Genomic DNA, 25,378 nt, shown 5'->3' on the forward strand with positions numbered 1-25,378 from the left:
CTATCTGCTGCTGCTGCTGAACACTGACTATAAAAGCTCTAAGAGTTGAACGTGAATATATCCACTTCGCACACATCCTGCACAACCTCGCTCTCCTCAGGGACATTTCAATGTCCTTCTTCTTTGTTTCTATCAGGAGAGCATCTGCAGAGAATCAGAGAGACTTTGTGTAAAGTTACAGCTGGAACTGTGACTCTAAATGTGGAGTGGGCCTGTTTGATCTGATGCAGGAGGCTCTAACCTGAGTGGACTTCACACCATGTCTCCCTGCTCCTCTGTGTCTTCTGTCTGTGCTGCAGTGTGTGAGTCGTTCTCATACTCAGGGATAGAGTCCAACTGATGAAGAGAGAGAAGACAACATCAGACCCTCATTCATGAAACCTGCATATACTTTAAGAATTTATAAAACATTTTTCATATTTTAAAGTTGACCCCAATTATTTATTGGCTAAATTCATTACTGGTTTCAACTCAGGACGTTGTCTTTGATCACAAGTTGTCTTCTCATTGCATTTATGAGCCACAGTATAGCTTTGACGAAGGGGAAGTGTTGTCAATAGGTCCGCTCTCTCTCACCTCTATCTCTTCAGGTGCTTCAGTGGTGGAGCGCAGAGCTTTCTTCTTCCTGGATTAAGGGCAACAACAAATACAGATTTTATTTCCTAATTGTAAACTAAAAGATGTTAGAAGGATGTGTGAAGTGATGAACTGATATGGTTGTACCTCGTCCACAGACTCAGGAGAAACACAGGAATAAGCATCAAGACCCCCAGAGTCATCCTGATGATATTCACTATCATTGGTTAACTCCCTAGAAAGATGAACACATATGTGATACTTCTAAAGGCCCTGACACACCAAACTGACACCAAAGAACACGTCCCGACAGAACACGACTGTTGTGTCTCCTGCTTCTTGGCCAACAGTCGCACTGGAACACACCGCAAAGACTTTAGCCGACGGCCAAGTAGCACGTACGAACTGCGCATGCGTGAGTGGCAATAATTCTCCTTACCAGCATGCGGCGGTAGTGTGTATTCGTCATTCAAAAGAGGCAACAACTGGAAGACAGAGAAGAAGAACAGACTGCGTGATTTAAACAAACAACAAATAGCGTGTGCGTTCCATTTTCACTCTCGTCCATCGAAAACATGTTTCGTGCGGTACTGGAGCTATCAGCCATTGGAGTGTTGCTTGTGGAAGACATTCTCAAGCAACCGTTTCGCTTCTCATGCACTGATTCGCTAGCTGAACAGCCAATCAGAGTGATTTCTCTTTCCGACTGCCTGTGGCCGACGCACGGCCGATTCAACATGTTGAATCGGCCGTGCGTCGGCCATGGAAGGCCAAATAAGGCGTGTCACGGCCGACGGTGCGGGACACACCAAATTAAGTTTGGGCGACAGGGAGGGGACGCTTCGTCGTCCGACAAACGAAAACGGACGATTTCGGCCTGGTGTGTCAGGGCCTCAACTATAGATTGATAAATCACATTGTCAGTGTGATCCACCTCTGACACCATGGAGGTTCCTCCCTGAACACTGACATTTTGAATATGCTTGGGTTGCTTCAGATTACAAAGTGAATCAGTTCTGGTGAATGTAGAGAACTTACCTGTTCCAACACTCAGATGAAAGGTGGAGTTGCTACGTCCTAACTTGTTCTGGGCTCCACAGGAATAACTCCCACTGTGTTTTGCTCTGAAGTCAGTGATGGTGAAGATCTGTCCTGAAGCTTTTGGAGAGTCTTCATCCTCCTTGTACCAGGTGTAGTTAGCTGCTGGGTTAGCATCACTGCTACAGGTCAGAGTCACTGAACTGCCCTCCTCTCTCTCAGCAGAGGGACTCACTGACACAGATGGAAGCTTTGGAGCATCTGGAGATTCAGAGAGACCCGGGTCATTCACATCAGGAGGTTTTAAATATTTACATGGCATTCGCAGATGTTGCATTTTGGATAAATTGATAGGTTTTTGGGAAATTATTGTCAATAAATGTCCTTTAAAAAAACGGTTTAGTATCTTAAAATCACCTGAAGCTACTCAGAGAAACACAGCAGACTGTGAATGAGAAGCGATAGAGCTGAAGAAAGTAGTAAAGATCAGTGCAATCTTCTCCAGCAAAGACTGGACAGATCAAAGCTTTAAAACAATGTTTCACTCACATTTCACATCAATGGATATGCTGTTAGATGTCTTCACCCCCAGCTTGTTCTCAGCCATACAGTAATACTGTCCGGGGTCAGAGGACTGGATGGAGATGAGGACAAGACGTGGTCCTTCATTGAAAGAAGAAAGGTGTGCATTTTGATCCTCCTTGTACCAGGTGTAGTTAGCTGCTGGGTTAGCATCACTGCTACAGGTCAGAGTCACTGAACTGCCCTCCTTTATCTCAGCAGAGGGACTCACTGACACAGAGGGAGGCTTTGGAGCATCTAGAGGAAATACAATAGACAATACAATTGAGTTAAAATACATCATGGTGTATTTAATGAGAAATAGTTATCTGTGTGGGAGCATCTGGAATTTGGAAGTGTTCTTTTGACAGTTATAGAGCTGAAGGAAAATAAGTATACGCATTTATATTTATTTTTCTGTATAACTACTGGTTTTAATTACCTGAAAATACGTGCTAATCTGGGAGCCTATAAACAAAACAGCATTTTCATCATTGTGAAGTAAAAACTTCTTTGCAGCAATGTTGAGCCAATCATCAAATGAGGGAAACTGGATTCGCCTGTCAATACACTGATATTTATTGAGAGACAAACGGCCGGAGAGATCACAGTATACTACAGTTCTCATGTAAAATACCAGCCAACTCTCAAGACAAAAGCGCCAAGAACCCATCTATATGTAAGAAGAGGAGGGCCCTAAAACACGCGGGTTTTCCTTTAATGCATGCCAGATGTCGAGACAAAGACTCGTTGTATTGCAAACCCACATGAGCCAAGCTTCTCCCCCCACAAGACATCAGATGACCTCTTGACCTGTGTCTTCCTGAGAAGCTATGGATCACATTACAGGCAGGAATACACTTTAACCATTAAACAGATTCCCGAGGACAAGTCACTAAACTCTATATACTTTAACAAGACTAAAATATTCCTTTACAATCATCTACCAACCCAGTCTCACAAAAAAACGTGTAATAACTACGTTGATCCACAACGTAGGATGTAGTATTTCTACAAAAACGCCTCTGAAATTGTAAAATCCCTACGTTTTTTTTCACCATTCATTCCAATGGCTGGCGTCTATGTCACGTGATCTTCACATTTCTCCCTGCAGAAAAAAAAAACATGGCCAACATTCGTTTTATTCTCGTTGGAAAACCTATTTTAAAGTTAGTTTGGCCATTCAAATGCGTTTTGATGTCATTTGATGCGAGAAATATGAGTTGTTATTTCAGATTATGTGTGCAGTGGATGTACATGATTAGTTTGCTAGTTATTACGAAGATTACTTCAGGAAATTGTGTCCATCCAACGTTTTAATTGTTACCAAGGTGGTTGCTAGGGATGCTGGTATCGATGTTATGTTGTGTAACTGTTTAATGGTGTTATCTTTATTGCTACACTCTTCCCCGTCAATTTATAGTGTTGGTCCACAGCGCAAACTTATTAGTTTAACAAAATACGCATCTAAAAGTGTGGCATAGATCTACGTTATTTTCCCCTGTGTAATTCTCCATTTACTCAACAATAACACATAATTATCTTTGTGTTTATTTATTTGTTTGATTAATAAACACAAGTTGGAGTCCGTCATGACCGAGGGTCGGAGCTGCTCATTTGCTTTAGAGAATATTACACCCGGAAGTACAAACCCTGTGATAGTCCTCAAGCTCTGTGATTGGATGTTTGAGTGTGCTCCGAGGGTTACGCCGAGCGTCGAACAGCACTTGAAATGGGATGGAACCACGGTAGACTGTCCAAAACTGGATTTGAACGGGTCCACCCCGTCCCCCCCTACCCCACCCCGTACCCAGAACTACACATGCTAGCTATTGTGTTTCGCAACATGTTCTCTATCTATGGCACGTCTCTACTGGGAATTGTAGTTTTAAAAGACGTTTTCGTATTTCCCATAATAAGAAGTTGCCAGTATTCAACTGTGTACATCCCTGGACGTTTAGGGGATAGGAAACACTAAAATGTAAAACATATAATTAATAAATGGGTGAAAATTGCTTGTGCCAATAATGGGCAGCATTAATATATATACCCACATGCCAGCTAAGGTCAGAAGAGCTTTATTTAACAGCTGGTCTTATGTCTGTGACCCCTCCTGTTGTCAATTGATAACATTACATTACATCAATTGATAAGCCTGAAACATGCACTTGTCAAGGTTCAGAGGCAAATTTTGCAAATATGGCAGTAGCCATCGATCATCTTAAGATAAGATATACTTTATTGATCCCAAGTTGGAAACATTTGCGTTACATCAGCATGTGTAACAGTTGTAAATATGCAGTGGTGTTTATTTGTAAATCATTTAGTATAATCACACAAATTCTGTGTTTTATATTTAATAATTCCGTGTTCTTTATTTATTGATTGTTCAATACCTGACAAGGTTGGAGATGAAAAACTTGTGTCACAGGTTCCTCAACAGTGCATTTTAAGACATCTATCAATATGTGTCTATACCTCCACCTGTCCAACTGTCATATTCTGCACATTTATTATACTATCTACATACATCTTATAAGAGTATAATACATTACATTACATTGCATTTAGCTGACGCTTTTATCCAAAGCGACTTACAATAAGTACATTCGACCAACAAAATACAAACTTGAAGAAAACAGAATCATATAAGTGTTACGGTGTGTGTAGGAAGCAGGACCCGAATGCAGATTAAAGTGATAAAAAACTCCTTTATTTCAAGGCTAAACTAGGGCCTCCAGGGTGGGTGGAGGGGGACCGGAGGAGGGACACAAAACTAGGGCCTCCAGGGTGGGTGGAGGGGGTCAGGAGGACGGGTTTGGGCTGACAACCCAGGAGCACAGCGGAGGACCCGGAAGGGATCCCGGGCGGAAGGCCCGGGGGAAAGGCAGAGACCATGGAGGGGGTCTCGGGCGGACGGCCCGGGGGCAAGGCAGAGACCATGGAGGGGGTCTCGGGCGGACGGCCCGGGTGCAAGGCTGAGTCCACGGAGGGGTTCTCGGGCTGATGGCCCGGGGGCAAGGCAGAGTCCATGGAGGGGCGAAGGCCACAGCGGGCGAACTCAGGGGGCCGGGCTCGAGGGCGAAGACCGCGGCACTCAGGGGGCCGGGCTCGAAGGCGAAGACCGCGGCTCGAGGGGGGCCGGGCAGGAAGGCGCTGACGGGACAGCTCCGGAGGCTGGGCAGGACCTGGTGTCGGCCGGACAGGAACCAGAGCCGGTGGGACAGGCTTCAGCAGGATCCCCCACAGAAGAGGACCAGGAGTTGGCAGGACCCCCGGTGAGACAGGTAACGGCGGGACCTCCAACGGAACAAGACATGGGATTGGCAGGACTCTCAGCGGGTCCTCCAACGGAACAGGACATAGGGTTGGCAGGACCCCCGGCAGAAGAGTCGTCGGCGGGACCCCCAACGGAACAGGACACAGGGTTGGCAGGACCCCCAGCAGGAGAGTAGTCGGCGGGACCTCCAACGGCACAGGATATAGGGTTGGCAGGACCCCCGTCAGAAGAGTAGTCGGCGGGACCCCCAACGGGACAGGACACAGGATTGGCAGAACCCCCGTCAGAAGAGTAGTCGGCGGGACCCCCAACGGGACAGGACACAGGATTGGCAGGACCCACGGCAGAAGAGTAGTCGGCGGGACCCCCAACGGGACAGGACATAGAGTTGGCAGGACCCCCAGCGGAACCTCCAACGGCACAGGACATAGGGTTCGCAGGACATAGGGTTTGCAGGACCCCCGGCAGAGGAGTAGATGGCGGGGCCTCCAACGGCACAGGAAACAGGGTTGGCAGGACCCCCAGCGGAACCTCCAACGGACCAGGACATTGGGTAGGGACTTGAGAGGGAACTCAAGAGGAGACTCGAGAGGGGACTTGAGAGGAGACTCGAGAGGGGACTTGAGAGGGGACTCGAGAGGTGACTTGAGACGGGACTCGAGAGGGAACTCGAGGGGGAAACAGAGAGGTGGCTCGAGAGGGAACTCGAGAGGAGACTTGACAGGTGACTCGAGAGGGAACTCGAGAGGAGACTCGAGAGGTGAGGAGAGACTCGACAGGGGACCTGAGAGGGGACTTGAGAGGGAACTTGAGAGGGAACTTGAGAGGGAACTTGAGAGGGAACTTGAGAGGGGACTTGAGAGGGGACTTGTGTCGGTCGGTACGACGACAGGACACGGGGAGCTGGCGTAGGAACTTGAGAGGAGACTTGAGAGGGGACTCGAGAAGAGACTCGAGAGGGGACCTGAGAGGGGACTTGAGAGGGGACTTGAGGAGAGACTAGACAGGGGACCTGAGAGGGGACTTGAGAGGGAACTTGAGAGGGAACTTGAGAGGGAACTTGAGAGGGAACTTGAGAGGGGACTTGTGTCGGTCGGTACGACGACAGGACACGGGGAGCTGGCGTCGGCTGGAGAGCCAACAGGAGACGAGGAGCTGGAGTCGGCCGATACGCCGACAGGACTCGGGGAACTGGCGTCGGCTGGAGAGCCAACGGGAGACGAGGTGCTGGAGTCGGCCGATACGCCGACAGGACACGGGGAGCTGGCGTTGGCCGGAGAGCCAGTCCTGGAGCCGAAAGTGGAGTTAGGACCATGGCTACTGGGGACTGTACTGAAGCCGAAACCATGGCTGCTGGGGCCGGAGCCATGGCTGCTGGGGCCAGGACTGGGGCCAGGACTGGGGCTGGGACCATGGCTGTGTGGGCCGGTTCTGTAGCAGGGACCATGGCTGTGGGGACTGGTTCTGTAGCCGGAACCATTGCTGCTGGGCCCAGTACTGGGGCTGGAACCATGGTTGCTGGGGCCGGAACCATGGCCGCTGGTGCCAGAACTGGGACCGGAATCATGGCTCTTGGGGCTCGGGCTGCTAGCCTGGACTTGCGACTCCTTCTCTTAGAAGCCGCCTGAAGGCTCCGTGGACCTCCAAAAGCCAGACGAGTTCCAAAAAACGACTCCTCGACAGGAGCAGTGGGGAGCTCATTCCACCATTTTGGAGCCAGGATAGCAAACCCACGTGTTTTTGCTGATGGGAACTTGGGTCCCCCTCACAGTGCGGGTGCAGCGAGCCGTTTGGCTGATGCAGAGCAGAGTGCACGTGCTGTACGGTTTAACCATGTCCTGGATGTAGGAAGGGCCAGATCCATTCGCAGCATGGTACGCAAGTACCATTGTTTTGAAGTGGATTCTAGCAGTTACTGGAAGCCAGTGAAGGGAGCGGAGGAGTGGCGTGGTGTGGGACAATTTAGGAAGGTTGAAGACCAGACGAGCAGCTGCATTCTGGATGAGCTGCAGAGGTCGGATGTCACATGCAGGTACACCAGCCAGGAGGGAGTTGCAGTAGTCTAGGCGTGAGATGATAAGAGTCTGGACCAGAACCTGCGTAGCTTTCTGGGTCAGCTGGGGACGTATTCTCCGGATGTCGTAAAGAGTGTATCTGCAGAAGCGGGTTGTAGCAGCTATGTTTGCAGTGAAGGACAGTTTGTTATCTAGGGTCACACCCAGATTCCTTGCAGTCTGTGTCGGGGAAACAATAGAGGTGCCAATGTTGGTCAAGAATGAGACAATCTTTTCCCGGAAGGAAAAGCAGTTCAGTCTTGTCAAGGTTGAGCTTGAGGTGGTGAGCAGACATCCACTGAGAGATGTCAGCTAGACAAGCAGAGATGCGTGCGACGACCTGGGTCTCTGAGCGGGGATATGAAAAACCATGCAGGCTAATGACTGATCCGAGCGAGTTTGTGTACAAGGAGAAGAGGAGGGGACCAAGAACAGAGGCCTGAGGGACCCCTGTAGTTAATTGACAAGGGTCGGACTCGGACCCTCTCCAAGTGACCCTGTAGGTGCGGTCTTTGAGGTATGAGGTGAGGAGGGAAAGTGCAGAGCCTGAAACTCCAAGTTCTTGGAGAGTGCGAAGGAGGATCTGATGATTCACTGTGTTGAATGCAGCAGACAGGTCCAAAAGGATGATGACAGAGGAGAGGGAGGCTGCTTTAGCCGTGTGCAGGTCCTCAGTGACAGCAAGGAGGGCAGTTTCTGTGGAGTGACCTGCCCTGAAACCAGACTGGTGCGGATCCAGAAGGTTGTTCTGATGGAGATAACAGGAGAGTTGTTTAAAGACAGCACGTTCAAGTGTTTTAGACAAGAACGGGAGGAGAGAGACAGGCCTGTAGTTTATAACATCAGACGGGTTGAGAGTGGGTTTTTTTAGGAGAGGGTTTACTCTTGCCTCCTTGAGACTGTTTGGAAAGTGACCAGAATTTAGAGAAGTGTTGATGAAATGAGTGAGAAACGGTAGAATATCAGGAGCGATAGTCTGAAGGAGGTTTGAGGGGATAGGGTCCAGAGGACAGGTGGTAGGGCGGGCAGAGGTAATGAGGGTAAGAATCCCACTTGGAGATAGAAGGGAGAAGGAGGTTAGTGTGTGGGTGAAAGGAGGGTCTGGCGACCCAGCGGTGAGTAAAGGTGAGTCAGAAAAAGAAGAGCGAATATCATCAACCTTTTTTTCAAAGTGGTTAACAAAGTCGCTTGACAGAAGGGAGGAGGGGGAAGGGGCTTAAGGTTGGTCCAAGAGGGTGGAAAAGATGGAAAATAGTTTTTTGGGATTGGAATAGGAAGATTGGATCTTATCTTGAAAGAAAGTGCTTTTTGCCTGAGAGATGGAAGCAGAGAAAGAGGAGAGGATAGCCTGATAGGTTAGGAGGTCGTCATGGTGTTTGGATTTCCACCGTTTCCGCTCTGCTGCCCGAAGGATGGTTCTATTAGCACGCAGTGCGTCATTCAGCCAGGGAGCAGGAGGGGACTTACGAGCCTGCAGAGATGAGAGAGAACAGAGAGAGTCCAGAGAGGATGAGAGAGTAGAGAGGAGAGTTTCTGCAGCAGAGTTTGGAGGCAGGAGTTGGAACGAGTCAGAGGAAGGGAGGGCTGAGAGCACCGATGAGGCAAAGGTAGAGGGGGAGAGGGAACGAAGGTTGCGGCGGACAGGTGCAGGATGAGAAGAGATGAGTTTGTTAAGTTTGGAAATGGTTAGAGAGAATGAAATGAAGAAGTGATCGGATGTGTGAAGCGGGTCTACAGTGAGGTTAGAAGTAGTGCAGTTCCTTGAGAATATGAGATCAAGGACATTGCCAGCTTTATGAGTTGGTGGGGACGGAGACAGTGAGAAAGCAAAGGCGGTTAACAGAGATGTTAGTTCAGCTATCTTCCCTGTCTGGAGGTTGAAGTCTCCGAGAAGTACAGCGGGAGGGCCAGTTGCAGGGATGTGTGAGAGGAGATTATCTAACTCCTCCAAGAAGTCTCCCAAGGCGCCTGGTGGACAGTAGAGAACAACAATGGTTAATTCTATAGGATGGGTTACTGTGACGGCATGGAATTCAAAGGTGGAAGGAGTGAAGTTAGGTAGCTTGAAGAGGGAAAAGCTCCATTTGGGAGAGAGCAGGAGACCAGTGACACCTCCTCTGCCAGTGGGTCTGGGTGTATGGGAGAAGGAATATGCTGTGGAGAGAGCTGCTGGGGTGGATGTGTTGGATGGAGTAATCCAGGTCTCAGTGAGAGCAAGGAAATCCAGGGAAGCGTAGCCAGAGATGAAGTCAGCCTTAGGAAAAGCTGACTGGCAGTTCCAAAGGCCCCCTGAAACTAGATCAATCAGAGTAGGATTTGCCTCCTCTTTGCCTCCCTCGTGACTCCTGCAGGACTCTAATGTCTTTGTCAGTCTGACGCTGAAGCTGACGCTCCAGGAAAATGCTACCTAAAATGGACACCTGATTGCTGAGTTCTCACAGCTGTGGGGCCACGCCCCTTTAATTAGTTAACTCTCTGTAGCTGGTGGCCCTCAAAAGGAAATTGAGACTGGCTCCCTCCTGAGTTGTTATTGTCTTTTCAGTGGCACAATGGTTTTACAATTAAATTAAACCCTAAGTTATACAGTTATGAGTTTAACCCTTAATACATTTACACCTACTCAATAAAGCTCTTAGTATTCTACAAATGTTTAAATCAAAGTTAACCCTAGCAGTCAGTTAGTTCAGTTTTAAGGTTTCAGTCAAATGACTTGTCCCAAGTTTCTGCCTGACAGATACTGTAGCGGTTTTGAGATTTAAAATCACAATTTCAGTCAGATCAACTACAGAGCATTTATACAGAGTACACACACTGAAACAGAGAAGTCTAAAAACAGAAAGTTACTCACACAATTCTAGAAGTCATCAGTTGTTATCCTGTCAAAATCCAGTTGGACACATAATACATATGTATAATATCAGTTAAAATAATTGCTTCAACATAGTTAACATTGCTGGAGGTATACACACATATTGATAGATGTCTTGTAATGCACTGTTGAGGAACCTGCGACCCAAGTTTTTCATTCAATGCATAATACACCGTAGTTGTGTATATGATATGTCAATAAACCTTAGAAAATCTTGAAATCTTGAAAGGGATGTGCAAAATAGCCATCATATACAGTCTTTAATTAACTATTAGTAGAGAATAACGAGTAATGAATATACTTTATAGGGATCCTATTAGCATCTAATAATAAAAATAATGAAATTCAATAACATGCTTTAACCACTAGGTGTCCCTTTCTATCAGCTCTGCACCGTTATGGTGTAAATACAGCCTATCTACCAATCGGATCAAATATCAAAGTCATCCGATTTAGTGTTGATACTGCAAGGAGACGTATTGTGTGAAAATAAATGTAAGATGTTGTTTAATGGCTGATATATTTATGATCCATGTCACGTTTTCAGTGTTGGCGGCAGTTTCTCATGTTTGTCTAGAAGTCTTCTCATCAGGGCTCTATAAATAGAGAACTACGGCAGATATGTAATTTAATACAGCCGAACCGTGTATTACAATGCCGTTATGTGATGACCTCCAAAGAGAAAAGCAAGCACACTCGGAATAAAGTGTTTTCGGTCTGTTTCCGGTATTTGTTTATGACGATGTGATGTGAGATGTGAGACTGGAATTGCACAGGGGAAAATAACGTATCTATGCCACAATTTTAGATGCGGATTTTGTTAAACTAATACGTTTGCGCTGTGGACCAACACTATACATTGACGGGGAAGGGGGTAGCAATAAAGATAACACCATTAAACAGTTACACAAAATAACAGAAATTATCGATAGCAGCGTCCCTCGCAACCACCTTGGTAACAATGAAAACGTTGTATTGACACAATTTCCTGAAGTAATCTTCGTAATAACTAGCAAACTAAAGATCATGTACATCCACTGCACACATAATCTGAAATAACAACTCATATTTCTCGCATCAAATTGCAATTTATTGGCCAAACTAACCTTAAAATAGGCATTTTCCACCGAGAATAAAACGGCCATGTTTATTTTTCTGCAGGGAGAAATTTGAAGATCACGTGACATAGATGCCAGCCATTGGAATGAATGGTGAAAAAAAACTTAGGGATCTTACAATTTCAGAGGCGTTTTTGTAGAAATACTACGTCCCAAGTTGTGGACCAACGTAGTTATTACACGTTTTTTTGTGAGACTGGGTTGCATCTACTGTAGTTGCTCTCCATCTCATTGACCTCAGCAGAAGACTGAACAAGTTGCCATTGGTTGCATGATGCTTTTTATATGATCTGGGTTTCACTCACATGTCACATCAATAGAGATGGATTCAGATATTGTGTTCCCCAGCAGATTCCCAGCTCTGCAGTAATACTGTCCAGAGTCAGAGGACGGGATGGAGCTGAGGAAAAGACGTGGTCCTTCATTGAAAGAAGAAAGGTGTGCATTTCCATCCTCCTTGTACCAGGTGTAGTTAGCTGCTGGGTTAGTATCACTGCTACAGGTCAGAGTCACTGAACTGCTCTCCTCTATCTCAGCAGAGGGACTCACTGACACAGAGGGAGGCTTTGGATAGTCTGGAAGAGAAGTGTTTAAAGTTATTAACATGGAAGGGTAAATATAATGGCAACTTGCAAATATCCAGAGGCACGAAGCAGGAACTGTTTTTCACAAACACAATGCAACACATTTTAAAGCTTGGAGCATCTGGAGGAGATAACATGAACATATTTCACATTTAATTCCACAGAGGAAGATGTTTTAATGAACAATAGTTTAATAAAACACAGAGTGGGTGGTTCACTTGATTCCATTCTGTATCAGAAATCTAAACACTTTGAGGGAAAGTGTTAATCTTTATGTCATGGATGAAGTTTCCTTCATAATTCTCCTTTATTCTTCTTTCTAGTAGCATCCCTCGTAGCTAGGTTATATGTTACCTATTTTAAAATCAGACAGAAAACCTAGAGCTCTGGTTCAGTGTCTTTGGACACTACCATCTGGTGGAGACCTCTGGTTGGTAAATAGATACATGAGTGCAATGATGATATATGTTATACTGTATGTTAATGTTATTAGGGGACGGGTGGCGCAGTGGTCTGTGCATCCGATCATCAGATCAAGGGGGAGTGCTGGGGAACTCCAGTTCGAACCCCGCTCCTGCCGCCACTGTGTCAAGCTGTTGTGTCCTTGGGCAAGACACTTCACCCGGATTTGCTCCTGTGGGTATTGTCCACAGTACATGTATAATACCAATGTGTACCTGTAAAAGCGCCTCGATGTCTTCGAGGCGTGAAGATGGACGGTGTGGCGCAGTGCGCTGTGCAATGATCATCAGATCAAGGGGTGAAACCCGCCGCTGCTGCGTCTGTAAAGCCGGTGTGTCCTTGGGCAAGACACTTCACCTGAACTTGCTCCTGTGGGTATTGTCCACAGTATCTGACCATTGCATGTATCATATATGTGTAATGTGTGTATATGTAAAGCGCTTTGAGTCATTGATAAAGCGCTATAATAAATGTAAGGAATTATTATTATTATTATTATGTCAGTGGAAAACTTCGAGTAAACTCACACACTGAAGGAGAGGGGAAGTCCTCATATCCCTTCAGAGCACAGGAATAACAGTCTGCTGAATTATATCTGAAGTTTGCATCAGGAGATGTGTCTTCCTTCACTTCATGTCCATTCTTAAACCAGATGTAAGAAGTATGACCAGGTGGACAACTGCTGGGACACTGAAGGAGAGTAGATGATCTTGATCTGCTCACCTCCACCTGGAGATCTGAATAAAGCTAGAATTAACAAAACTGTCATTATGTTCATACATGAATATAAATCAAAACATTCACACTATTTGTAAGAAGTGATTGTTATAAACCCAGTGTGAATGTTACCTGTGACAGACAGAGTGGGTCCAGGATAACCAAAGTATGTATCTTGGTTTGTTTTGATCCTGAACTTGTACTGAACTGAGTCGCTCTCTCTCAGGTTTCTGAGTCTCAGAATGCAGATGTTGTTTTCACAGAGATCCTCAACACGACCTGCATACTCTGAGACTGTGGTCAGATCTACAAATTCATCATCTTTCTTCTCAGTGACCCAGAAAGTTTTCTCTACTGTGTTAACACCACCTTTCCATCTAGATGGGTATGTGAAGCTGCATCTTATCTCCACTGTTGATCCTTTCACTGCACAGATCTCAGTAGAAGAGTAAGTCACTCCCCAGCCATGCTGACCCTGAACCACTGAAACACAGAGCACATCAGAAACTAGAATCAAAGTTAATCTATACATTGTTGAGGAATTGCCTGAACAGTACTTTAACTAATAATGTAAAGATAAACATGTTACAATTAGGGCCGGGACTTTAACGCGTTAATTAAGATTAATTAATCACACAAAAATTAACGTGTTAAAAAAATTAACGCATTTTAATCGCACTTATTTTTGCACCGCGGAACGTTTCTCACTGGATGAGTTTCAGGCGTACCGATTATACTGGAGCACCAACTAACGTTCATGACTTCAGACAACAACAAACCACAGTGAACAACAGTGGGAAATGTTGTTTTAAAAAACGGACGGATGGAAGCGTCGATAAGAGCACGGTTGTGTGCAAATTATGCAAAAAGGAATTCGCATATCACCGCAGCACATCAAGCCTCAAGTATCACCTCAATGCAAAACATATAGCAACTAGCGTGGAAGCTAGCGTGGACGTTAGCCTCTTTTATCGCGTTGACACCAAAAAGAGCCGGTACTAAAATTAGTTCATGAGAACCTTTTTACCCCCACGAAAGTCCCTGCTAGAGAGCAGAGAGCTGCTAGAGAGCAGGGACTTTCGTGCGGCTCTCTTGTGAGAAAAGAGCTATATTTCTGATTGGCTGGGTGGATTGCAAACCACGCCCCGTAAAACTCCCAAAAAGTTTTGTGAAGCCGCCATTTTATTATCCTCGCATTAGCATTATTAGCATTAGCCCAGCGCAGAAACGCAGAGAGACTAATTTATGGCAACACAAAATAAAACTTGGGAGCGGTGGAGATGAGGAGGTGTCGGCGTTCTGGCGATTTACTCGGAAGGCTGCAGTAGAAGCTGCTGGGACTCCCAGCAGCTTCTACTGAAGCCAGTCCCCAACTCCGAGGACTTTGGGCGGCAGTATACGCCGTGAAGTGGTTTGCGGCCTGCCAGTAAACCCAAAGCAGAAGAAGAAGAAGTGACGTCAGCGGCTTAATTTTTCTAATCCTCCCCCAGGTTCAAAGAGTTCTCATGAACTAAATTCTCATGAACCTTTGTGGGAAAAGTACTGCGGTGTGAATGCGCCTAATGGTATACTAAAATCCATGTGAAAAAAATTGCTTCTCACTGTTCTCAGGTCAAATATTTATATGTGATTAAAAATGCGATTAATTTCGATTAATTAATTACAAAGCCTCTAATTAATTAGATTAATTTTTTTAATCGAGTCCCGGCCCTAGTTACAATCTTTACTGGGATAGAGCAGAAACACACATGTGAATTCCTTCTTAGGCACTTTAAAACCAATGAGACTCTTTGACTTTGTTGTTTCTTAATCAAACCATGTAGAACAGAAGTCTACGCAGAAAGAGTATGTTCAGTTTGACACAAGATTGGAAAATGCCTTCATTTGAGTGAACAGTGAAGGATTAGCGATCATATTAAACCCTTTAACTGCCAGCACATTTTGTGTCTTGATATCTTGTTTGAAAAAAAATTCAAAAGTTTTACTCCATCTGAGTCAGCCAGCTCTACCCTTTGGTTGACATGTTATGCACAAAACAACCTCTAGATGTCACTGTGGTTCGAACAGAAAGCCCTTCAGCTAGCTTCCACTGAGAAAGTTGGCATGCTAAAAATCACTCCTGAAGAATATATTATATATATAATATTACTAAATCTAGTATTGCCTTATGAGTCTCAGAGTGAAAGAGTGATAATCATTTGTATAGCACCTTTCATGCATGGCATTCAGCCCAAAGTTGCACACAGGTGAGCAAGTTAGGCCAACACAGGATATAGACATTTGCTGTTCGGCCAGTGGTTTCCTGTTAGGCTAATTCAGCATATACAGTAAGATGAGCAAGTCTTTTTTTATCATGAAAAACCCTTTACATTACTTTTTTCCATTTTCTTTTGTTTACAATTATAATTTATTATCTTTTATGAATATATCTGGATGTATATATTGCTCATTTTCCATAAAAGATACAAACGTATTTGAGTTTGTGTTTTATTTGAGTTTGATAAATACTGTACTGTACTGTATATAATGATTCTTGAAAATGCACTTTTACCATAGAAAGCCAGTTCGACCAGATGGTAGAGGCTCATAAAAACAAAACTGTAGTTATTTGTGGCCCATTTGATAAAAATATGCAAACCAAATATGTTTTCCATTGCTTTTGTCTTGGTCTGGCAGTTAAAGGGTTAATTATAACAGTGTGTGATTCTCGTTCCAGTTCCCTCTCTGTTAGCTCTGTGGTCAGGTTGCTGCTGAGGTATCTGAACAATAACTATGAATGCAGAGCACTGAGGTGTGAGCAGCTTCTGTCTGATATACAGATAAGAAAAAGAAGAAGACTGCTGTAACTCAGAGTGTGGGAAATAACACTGAGGTCAGAGAGGAGAGAAGGAACTAGAAGGGTTTGGGGCAGACGTATGATCGATAAGAGTTCAGTCAATATGTTAAGACTTAGAATAAGAATATCTCTCTAAATCACTTCAACTTAATAAAAACAGAGCTGGAGATTCTTTAAGTCGTCTTATGAAAAAAACAAACAAAGCAAAGTGTTTTCACAGAGAGAGGATGGAGCAGTTATACAGACACTATACTCTCATTTTAACGCTTGTAAAGATGATAAGCAAACTGATATTCTATGCAGATGACTCGAGCAAAGGACAGAGGCAACGCACGACAAGATCTTCAGAAAATCCATCAAACAAACTAGTAACGTCTTTGTGTTTCTCCAATTCTACACACAAATACATTTAAAATGTTTCTGCTAGGTTTGCCTTTTACACAAATCCATCCCACTTATTCCCACATGTGACCTGGTTTTACAAGTCCCACATTTTCCCAGAATCCCCTCTGTTCCTGTGATGAATGTAAGTGTAGATGTACAGTACCTGACACAGAGAGCAGGAAGACGACTAATCCACTCGCTGCTGCAGTGAAACTCATAGCTGCTCCTCTCATCTCTGTGAGACTATAACACATGTCAGATTAAATAATGTTCACAGGAGGTTTACAGAATCATTACATCAATAAACTGTTTCTACTCACAGTGAAGGAAGAACGATGTGTTTAAAGATAACTTTCCTCTGTCGTCAAGGAGCAGCAGATGGATATCAGGCTGTTAAGAGCTTTCCTTCCTCTTTAGATTATTAGTATGCATGATGAGCCAAAGGCCAGTTAACACCCATCACACAATAAAGTCATGTTTTTTAACAAAATATCAACTTTTCTTAAAAAAGAAAACTATGGTTAAAGACCCGTTTTGCTGCTTATATTCTACTGACTGCTTATATTCTACTGACTGCTGACTGCTCAGCAGAAGTGGCTTGATTTTGTTCTCAGCAGGGGACTTTGAAAGAGGATTTCTCAAAAGATACACAGTAAAAGTACTTCAATGTATTGTTAGTAGTAGGCTAACTAATACAAAGTCAAAAAGTATCAATTTTATTAAGAACTAATGGTAACATTTTATTTTTATCACTCATAAAAGACAGCAGAAAACATGCATTATGTACTATGGAGGGGACTCTGTGAGTTTCGCCCCGCCCCTCGTTCCAATGACCATTTAGTAAGGTAAAAAACAAAAAGGCCTCTCAGACGCTCTTCCGCTAACTTGTGTAATAAAGAAAAACAAATGGACCGTAGATACACGGATTAGGGCGACACCATCTGGTCACAACGTTAAATATTCGACCATGTTTATGTGCAAATGAAGAGCCTTTTTCCTTAAGTGAGTCTCTTGTCTTTTCTGACTTTATGGGTATTTCACTTTATATTAAATACATAACAATAAGAGTGCAGAACATCTAATACTCTTCACTCTGAATCCAGAACAATACAACTGCAATAGTATGGGTAAAACGAGATGTTTGCATGCATTTGGAGCCGATTTGGGCAGAATCCAGCAGAGTGGATCGTACTGTTCATCCTATGTCATCTATATGTAAAGAAAACAATCTAAATATTTAACATAAAGCTGTGAAACAGTCTCAATAATTGGCAGCACAAATGTAAGGTTTAATTGGAATAAAATGATACATATTCAGTTAGGAAGTTCTAATATCTTAAAAGAAGAGCTTGAATATAAAAGGAATATTTTGGATCCTTCCTGTCTTTCTACTGGGTCTCTCTTTGCTTTGTACTGGCTATCTTCTAGCTCTATTCAGGGTTTTGGATTTTTTTTCTAGCTCTATCCCTGATCATTTTCAGAACCTGAAGGCTCCATACGGACTATCTTCTGGTTCTCCTCTGGATCCGTCCACTATCTCTTGTCTCTGTCCAGTGAATTACACTTGTGTTACTGGAGCAGGTAAAGCATACAACAGATACTTTCAGCATTATCGGAGCACGAAGTGGAAGCTTGGACGAAACACAGCGGACTTCTAAACAATGAACACCTGCAACTTGGAAGAAATAAAGTTGGGTTTTATGCGTTCTAATATTGCAATGCAAACCCATGATGTAATGCCAGTAATTCAGAATAATTGAGTCATTGAATGCTCATTTCAGTAGATTTAATCAAACAAAGCATAAACATATTGGACATGGCCTCAAGACTGTAACCTCTTCACATTCTGTTGAAATAGTCAATTACTAGCCATATCTCACACATTGCTGTTTTGAATCATTAATGTGTGGATGACAGTTGAACTGGATGATGTAACATTTATGCCATCTGCTGGAAAGAAGACATATCGCTCTGTTGGCGTTGTTTGGACAACAAAAACAGAGTGAAGCTCTCATTTCATCAACAATCTTTGAGGACAGACACCATCCTGCAGAGAGCACACAACCCAACAGCACGTCTTTGGTCTAGCATCACTTTACAAAACGTTTGCATTAAGACACTAAGACTAGCTGGTCCCTTTTAAAGGTCAGTCCACCTTAAATGAGCAGTGGGTGATCAGCAGGTGAAAGGCAGGACACAGGAACTTGGTCCTGAGGAGATGTAATGATTATTAAACAAGCAAGTTGTCGAGTCAAGGGGTCAAAGAAATGAACATTTGTGTATATTAGTGAATCGGTTGCAGGTGGGTGAAATCAGGCTTAGGGAGTAACGTATTACATGTAACGGCATGAGGTCATCAGGACAAAAAATAGACAAATGTATTCCCTTACAGTTACAGAAGCAGCTGACGACCAACACACTTGTGTCTTTTGAAACGATTATGCCATTTAAATCTTTTGTCACAAACATTGCAGCTCTATTCTTCCTCTTCTGTGTGGACTCTCATGTGTTTCTTTAAATGTCCACTCTGTGAAAAAGCTTTCTTACAGACTGTACAGCTGTGTGGTTTCTCTCCTGTGTGGACTCTCATGTGTGACTTTAAATGATCACTCTGTGAAAAAGCTTTCTTACAAACAGTACAGCTAAAGGGTTCCTCTCCTGTGTGGACTCTCATGTGTTTCTTTAAATTTCCACTATGTGAAAAAGCTTTCTTACAGACTGTACACCTGTGTGGTTTCTCTCCTGTGTGGACTCTCATGTGTTCCTTTAAATGTCCACACTGCACAAAAGATTTGGTACAAACTGAGCAGCTGTGTGGTTTCTCTCCTGTGTGGACTCTCATGTGTTGCTTTAAACTTCCACTCCGTGAAAAAGCTTTCTTACAGACTGAGCAGCTGTGTGGTTTCTCTCCTGTGTGGACTCTCATGTGTTCCTTTAAAATTCCACTCTGTGAAAAAGCTTTCTTACAGACTGTACAGCTGTGTGGTTTCTCTCCTGTGTGGACTCTCATGTGTTCCTTTAAATGTCCACTCCGTGAAAAAGCTTTCTTACAAACTGAGCATTTGTGTGCTTTCTCTCCTGTGTGGACTCTCATGTGTGCCTTTAAAATTCCAGTCTGTGAAAAAGCTTTCTTACAGACTGTACAGCTGTGTGCTTTCTCTCCTGTGTGGACTCTCATGTGTGCCTTTAAATTTCCATTCAGTGAAAAAGCTTTCTTACAGACTGTACAGCTGTGTGGTTTCTCTCCTGTGTGGACTCTCATGTGTTCCTTTAAATGATCACTCCGTGAAAAAGCTTTTTTACAGACTGAGCAGCTGAAAGGTTTCTCTCCTGTGTGGACTCTCATGTGTGCCTTTAAAATTCCACTCTGTGAAAAAACTTTCTTACAAACTGAGCAGCTGTGTGCTTTCTCTCCTGTGTGGACTCTCATGTGTGCCTTTAAATTTCCATTCAGTGAAAAAGCTTTCTTACAGACTGAGCAGCTGAATGGTTTATTTTCAGCACTACGTCGTGAATCACTGACAGATTCATGTCTATTTTTCAGTGAGTTTGAGCCTGACGCAGGTTCTCTGGTCTCCTTCCAATCAGCACTGTGTTCAGCGTCAGGTTCAGAAGAGTCTTCAGTGTCAGGTTCAGAAGAGTCTCCTGTGTGGTCCTCAGTCTTTGGTTGTAAACTGCTCTCTGGATCTGAGTTCCTGGCTGGTTCTGGTCCTCGACAGTCACCTCCATCAGCTTCTGTTTCCATGTGTTCAGTTTGTCTTTGATGAGGCTGTGAGGACTGAGGTTTCTCTTTATCATCTTCACTCTTCACAGGGTCAGGAGTGAAAGTGGACTTGGTGATATCAGCCTCATCCACCTCCTCACTGACCCCGAGTTCCTCCTGTTCCTGCTTAATGTGTGGGGGGGGCTCTGGGTCCTCCTGGTCCAGACTGGTGCTCAACTCCTGCTGGTCAGGGAGAACATCTTCTTTAACCACCACCTGCTGGACGTCTGCAGAAAACAGGAGACACACAGTCAGAATAAACTGTTAAGTGTTAGCATTTAACAATCTAATCACCATTACAATGGGAGACATTTTTCAGCCCTAATTAATGCCTTTGTTTTTATATTTTCACATTATCTTTCTTTGTCCCACTTAATGTGTATTTTTGTTGTCTCAATTCAACTTATGTAGCCCAGCCCCTTTGAAAATGAAAAAGGGTTTTTTCTTCTGGCGTAGCACTAGCTGCAATAAACAAGGAATTGTATTTGGGATCATTCACAGATACACTACGCCTACAGTATAGAATTAAAATACTGCATTCAAACCTTATTTAAGTAAAAGTATGCAAGCATCATCAGAACATTTGACAGCACCTTCTAACGTAACAGTAACGATGGTGCAGTAAAATGTTCCCTGTCAGTGTTTAATTTATGTTTAATTTATGTTTCTTGATTATTTCGTATGTTTACCTGGAATCAATCAATCAATCAATCAATCAATGTTTATTTATATAGCCCAATATCACAAATGTTACATTTGTCTCAGTGGACTTCACAGTGTGTACAGAATATCAGTATGACAATACGACACCCTCTGTCCTTTGACCCTCACATCGTACAAGGAAAAACTTCCAGAGAAACCCCACAGTTTAAAGGGGAATGCTATCTGTGGGAGCCATCAGGGAAGTAGTATGGTGAGAGTCAGGCAGGACCGCAGAGACAGGTTCAGCCACAACTCGAAGTCCAGGACTCAGATCCAGTGCTCAGGATAGAGGATCCAGGACACACGACCACAGCAACAGGATTAGCCTCGACTCAGGATCCCGGCGTATATATGGACACAAAAAAGAGATTTGCTGCTGCTGGGCACCCTCATGTGGAATCAAATGAAAATGTTGACAATGAAGTGGAAAATAATTACAATGATGTTAGCAATGTTGATGTTGAAACTGATGTTGAGACTCAAACTAAACAAAGTGCTGTTATTGATGATATAAATCCGGAGGACAGTGCCTCTAACATTTCAGGTCCAAAGGAAAGGCAACACAAAACACACTCTAATGTATCTAAAACATCATCCACCGCATCTGCCAGGCTAAAAGCAGAGGCTGGTAAAGCAGCAATTGTGGAGCGAATGAAGGCTTTAAAAAGAAAACATCAGTTGGAAGCAAAGGAGGAGGAACTAAGAAAAGAAAAGGAGGAACTAAGAAAAGAAAAGGAACAGTTTGCTCTGGAGACCGAGCTAGCTGCAACTAATGCCAAAATCAATGTTCTGGAAACTAGCTCAAAATGCAGCTCCAAAAGGGATGGAATGAACTCTTATCTTGAAAGGAACAAGGCTCAGAGTACAAGGCAACTCAATCCTCAGGCTAATCAATTTGTCCCACAGAGAAATGACAAAAATAACATGCAAAATGAATTTCACCCTAATGCCCAGGCTGTCACTGTAAGACCAAAGGAAACCTCACAGACCGTCAGGTTTAAAGACACATCACAAACTGTCAGGCCTAAACAAATGGCAGTGTTACAGACGGACCTCAGACCACTATACACTCAAGCACCAACACAGGTGGTTCATGATGCTCAACAGACAGGACGAGCATCCTCCTTGAATATGACATGACCAAACTGATATCACTACAATGTTAGTACAGCAAAATGTAGCATCCTCCCTACCAGTGAGAAATATACCCACATTTGATGGTGATCCTCTTCAGTATCATTCTTTCATCAGATCCTTTGAAAATTGTGTTGAGGTTAAAACTGATAATGCAAGTGATTGTTTACATTTCTTGGAGCAGTTCACCAGGGGGCAACCAAGAGACCTGGTGAAAAGTTGTCAGCACCTCCCCTCTGTTTAAGGATACCAAAGAGCCAAATCCCTGCTTGCTGAACATTTTGGAAATGAATACAAAATTGCTTCTGCTTATATGGACAACATTGATAGCTGGCCTCTGGTTAAAGCAGAAGATGTCAAATCACTGAAATCCTTTTCCCTGTTCTTACGGGAATGCTCAAATTTAACACAGCGAATCATGCACATGAATGAGTTGGACATGCCATCAAACCTCAGAAACATCATGATGAAGCTTCCTTATAAGGTGAGGGAGAAGTGGAGGAGCCATGCATGTGATTTGCAGGAGAGACGTGGTGGCAGAGCACTATTCATTGACCTTGTGAACTTTGTTGAAAAACAAGTTAGAATTTCCTCTGACCCACTGTTTGGAAATATTCAGGACTCAATTTACCAGCTGCAACAAACCCCCCACTCTCAGTGAACTAGGGATGCACGATTTTGGGGAAAACAAATCTAATTGCAATTTTTCTGACAAATATTGTGATTGCGATATTTATTTTTAAGCAACCCAACGGAAGTTTATTGTAAAATGCGGCCATAACTCCGGCTAGGAAGGTCGTATCAACGTACTCCCGTCTCTAGCACCCCCGCAGCCAGAGCTACGAGTGAAATAACTAAACTTACATGAAACTTCCGTTGGGTTGCTTTAAAGTCAAGCTTCAGTTTAAGATTCACCCTGTAATAGATGTAGAACATGTGATGGAGCATTACTAACCTGACTCAGATGCTTTGTTTCACCAAACCATCTAGGAGAGCTGAAGCCATTTGGAAAGGGCAGGCACTTTCAAAAATACTTGGGAGGTGATTGGATCAATCTGTCTATCACCTTCTATCATGGGCCACTTCTGATTGATTAAAAATGGCTGGTACATGTGGAGCACAGCACTTCTGATTGGTGTGGATGACTGACACACAAGAAGAAGAAAAACAAATTGTAAAAAAAATAAAGTAAAAAAAAATTGCAGGCTTTGCGATTTGATAATCACATCATTTAAAATCGCGATTTCGATTTAAAATCGATTAATCGTTCAGCCCTACAGTGAACCAAGGCATAGGAAACAGGGCACCTTTGCCACCGGTGTCACTGCAATGAAAGAAAGAAACAAAGGCTACATGGATAATAAGATCAAGTCCTTTTCTGCCCAAAGTCACAACAAATGCTGTTTATTCTGCCAACAAACCAGCCACTCACTGGAAAAATACTCACAGTTTAAGTTAAAGACACAAAAGGACAAGATACATTTCATAAAGGAGCATGGAATTTGTTTTGGTTGCTTGAAACGGGGACACATAATTAAAGACTGCAGGAGTCGATTGGATTGCAGTGTGTGTCAGCAAAAGCATCCTTCAGTCCTTCACATTGAGCAGAAGGGTATAAGTACACCTTTTAATGAAGCACAAGAACCTGTGAGCCCTCTGAGTGTAACATCTGCTCAGTCTCAAACATGTGGCCATATAGGGGCCGGAGATGAGTGCAATGCTGTGTTTTCGATTGTTGCAGTTCAAGTGAAAAGCTAAATGAGTGACAGAGTTGTACAGACCTATGCATTTTTGGATCCGGGGAGTTCCGGTACCTTTTGCACTTATAGCCTTGCAAAGAGATTGGGGCTAAGTGGCAAGCCAGCCAGTATTCTATTGCAAACAATGGGGCAAAAGAAAATTGTGAGTACCAATGTATTGTCTCACTTGGACAATACATTGGTCTGGCATGGATACAGATGATTTTATTGAATTGCCCAATGTCTTAACCCAAAGAGTTATGCCAGTGTCACGTGTGAATAGTGCTGCGTACCTGGACTCACATTCAGGTTCAGGTCTGGACTCAAGTCCAGAGGTTGAGGTCCAGACTTATAAGTCCGGACATGTGTCAAGTTGTGTGACTAAAGTGAACTTATTGTGAGCTAATTATCAATTGAAAATAAACTCATAATCAACTCAAATTCAAACTCGTCAGGTTTATTGTGCTCCCTTCCAACTTGTGTCTACATTTCTCTACAAAGTACAAATGTAAAAAAAACACTTTTTGCCACTTAGTCTACAAATGACTTATGACAGCAACTACAGTGAACTACTACAAAGTTCAAACATTTATTTCATTTACCAAACTAAAGTAACCGAACAGTCCCTGAGCTGACTGAGCCTAAATCCCTAAAACTTTGCTGAAAGGTAGAGTGTAGAGTAGACTATACGCATTACACTGTTACACACCTACTATACAGTATACACTGTAGTGACTGTACAGTCAGAGTGTACTGTACTGTCTGTACACCATGTATTTTCTACAACTCTACATGTGTACATTATACAGTACATACGACATACATAGTGATGTACATACATACTGTTCAAAATTCAAATCAATGTTGATATGGTGGTGAGTTGGGTCGAGTGGCGGGGGAAGCCTCTGGATAGACCTGGTAAGCCCAAACGTGTAGTGCGGGTGAACTGGGAACGTCTGGAGGAGGCCCAAGTTCAGGAGGCCTTCAACTCACACCTCCGGCGGAGCTTTTCGGGCATTCCTGTGGAGGTTGGGGACATTGAACCAGAGTGGTCGGTGTTCAAAGCCTCTATTGCCGAAGCCGCGGCGGGGAGCTGTGGTCTCAAGGTCCTAGGTGCCTCAAGGGGCGGTAACCCTCGAACCTCCTGGTGGACACCGGTGGTCAGGGAAGCCGTCCGACTGAAGAAGGAGGCCTTTAGGGATTTGTTATCCCGGGGGACTCCCAAGGCAGTTGCAAGGTACCGACAGGCCCGAAGGGCAGCAGCCTCATCCGTGGCCGAGGCAAAGCAGCGGGTGTGGGAGAAGTTCGGAGAAGGACTTTCGGGCGGCACCAAAGTTGTTCTGGAAAACTGTCCGACACCTCAGGAGGGGGAAGCAGGGAACCATCCAAGCTGTGTACAGTAAGGATGGGACGTTGTTGACCTCAACTGATGGAGTGTTAGGGCGTTGGAAGGAACACTTTGAGGAACTCCTGAACCCGAAAACTCCGCCCTCTATGTTAGAGGTAGAGCTGGAGTATGACGGGGGATCAACACCAATCTCCCGGGGGGAGGTCACTGAGG

At 44.0% G+C, this 25,378-nt stretch overlaps 1 protein-coding gene and 1 long non-coding RNA gene across 2 annotated transcripts in view; both read right to left on the reverse strand.

Moving 5' to 3' along the window:
- Positions 1 to 211: 211 nt before the first annotated feature.
- On the reverse strand, positions 212 to 948 carry LOC117537730. Its single transcript, XR_004567762.1, has 3 exons — positions 724 to 948; positions 577 to 625; positions 212 to 336 (listed from the first exon to the last, which is right to left on the reverse strand). It is a non-coding gene; the product is annotated as an uncharacterized LOC117537730 (long non-coding RNA).
- A 548-nt stretch (positions 949 to 1,496) lies between these two features.
- LOC117537727 (B-cell receptor CD22-like) overlaps positions 1,497 to 25,378 on the reverse strand; it is a 38,908-nt gene continuing 15,026 nt past the window's right edge. Inside the window, exons 3-11 of the mRNA XM_034203052.1 lie at positions 20,081 to 20,469; positions 16,643 to 16,722; positions 13,734 to 13,742; positions 13,392 to 13,636; positions 13,070 to 13,279; positions 11,802 to 12,071; positions 2,164 to 2,433; positions 1,615 to 1,875; positions 1,497 to 1,567 (exon numbers count right to left, since the gene is read on the reverse strand). Of these exons, the coding sequence (XP_034058943.1) occupies positions 1,497 to 1,567; positions 1,615 to 1,875; positions 2,164 to 2,433; positions 11,802 to 12,071; positions 13,070 to 13,279; positions 13,392 to 13,636; positions 13,734 to 13,742; positions 16,643 to 16,722; positions 20,081 to 20,469 (1,805 nt within the window). The remainder of the gene's footprint in view (positions 1,568 to 1,614; positions 1,876 to 2,163; positions 2,434 to 11,801; positions 12,072 to 13,069; positions 13,280 to 13,391; positions 13,637 to 13,733; positions 13,743 to 16,642; positions 16,723 to 20,080; positions 20,470 to 25,378) is intronic.

This window comes from Gymnodraco acuticeps, unplaced genomic scaffold (assembly GCF_902827175.1).
Source record: "Gymnodraco acuticeps unplaced genomic scaffold, fGymAcu1.1, whole genome shotgun sequence".
In the NCBI taxonomy this organism is placed as follows: Eukaryota; Metazoa; Chordata; class Actinopteri; order Perciformes; family Bathydraconidae; genus Gymnodraco; species Gymnodraco acuticeps.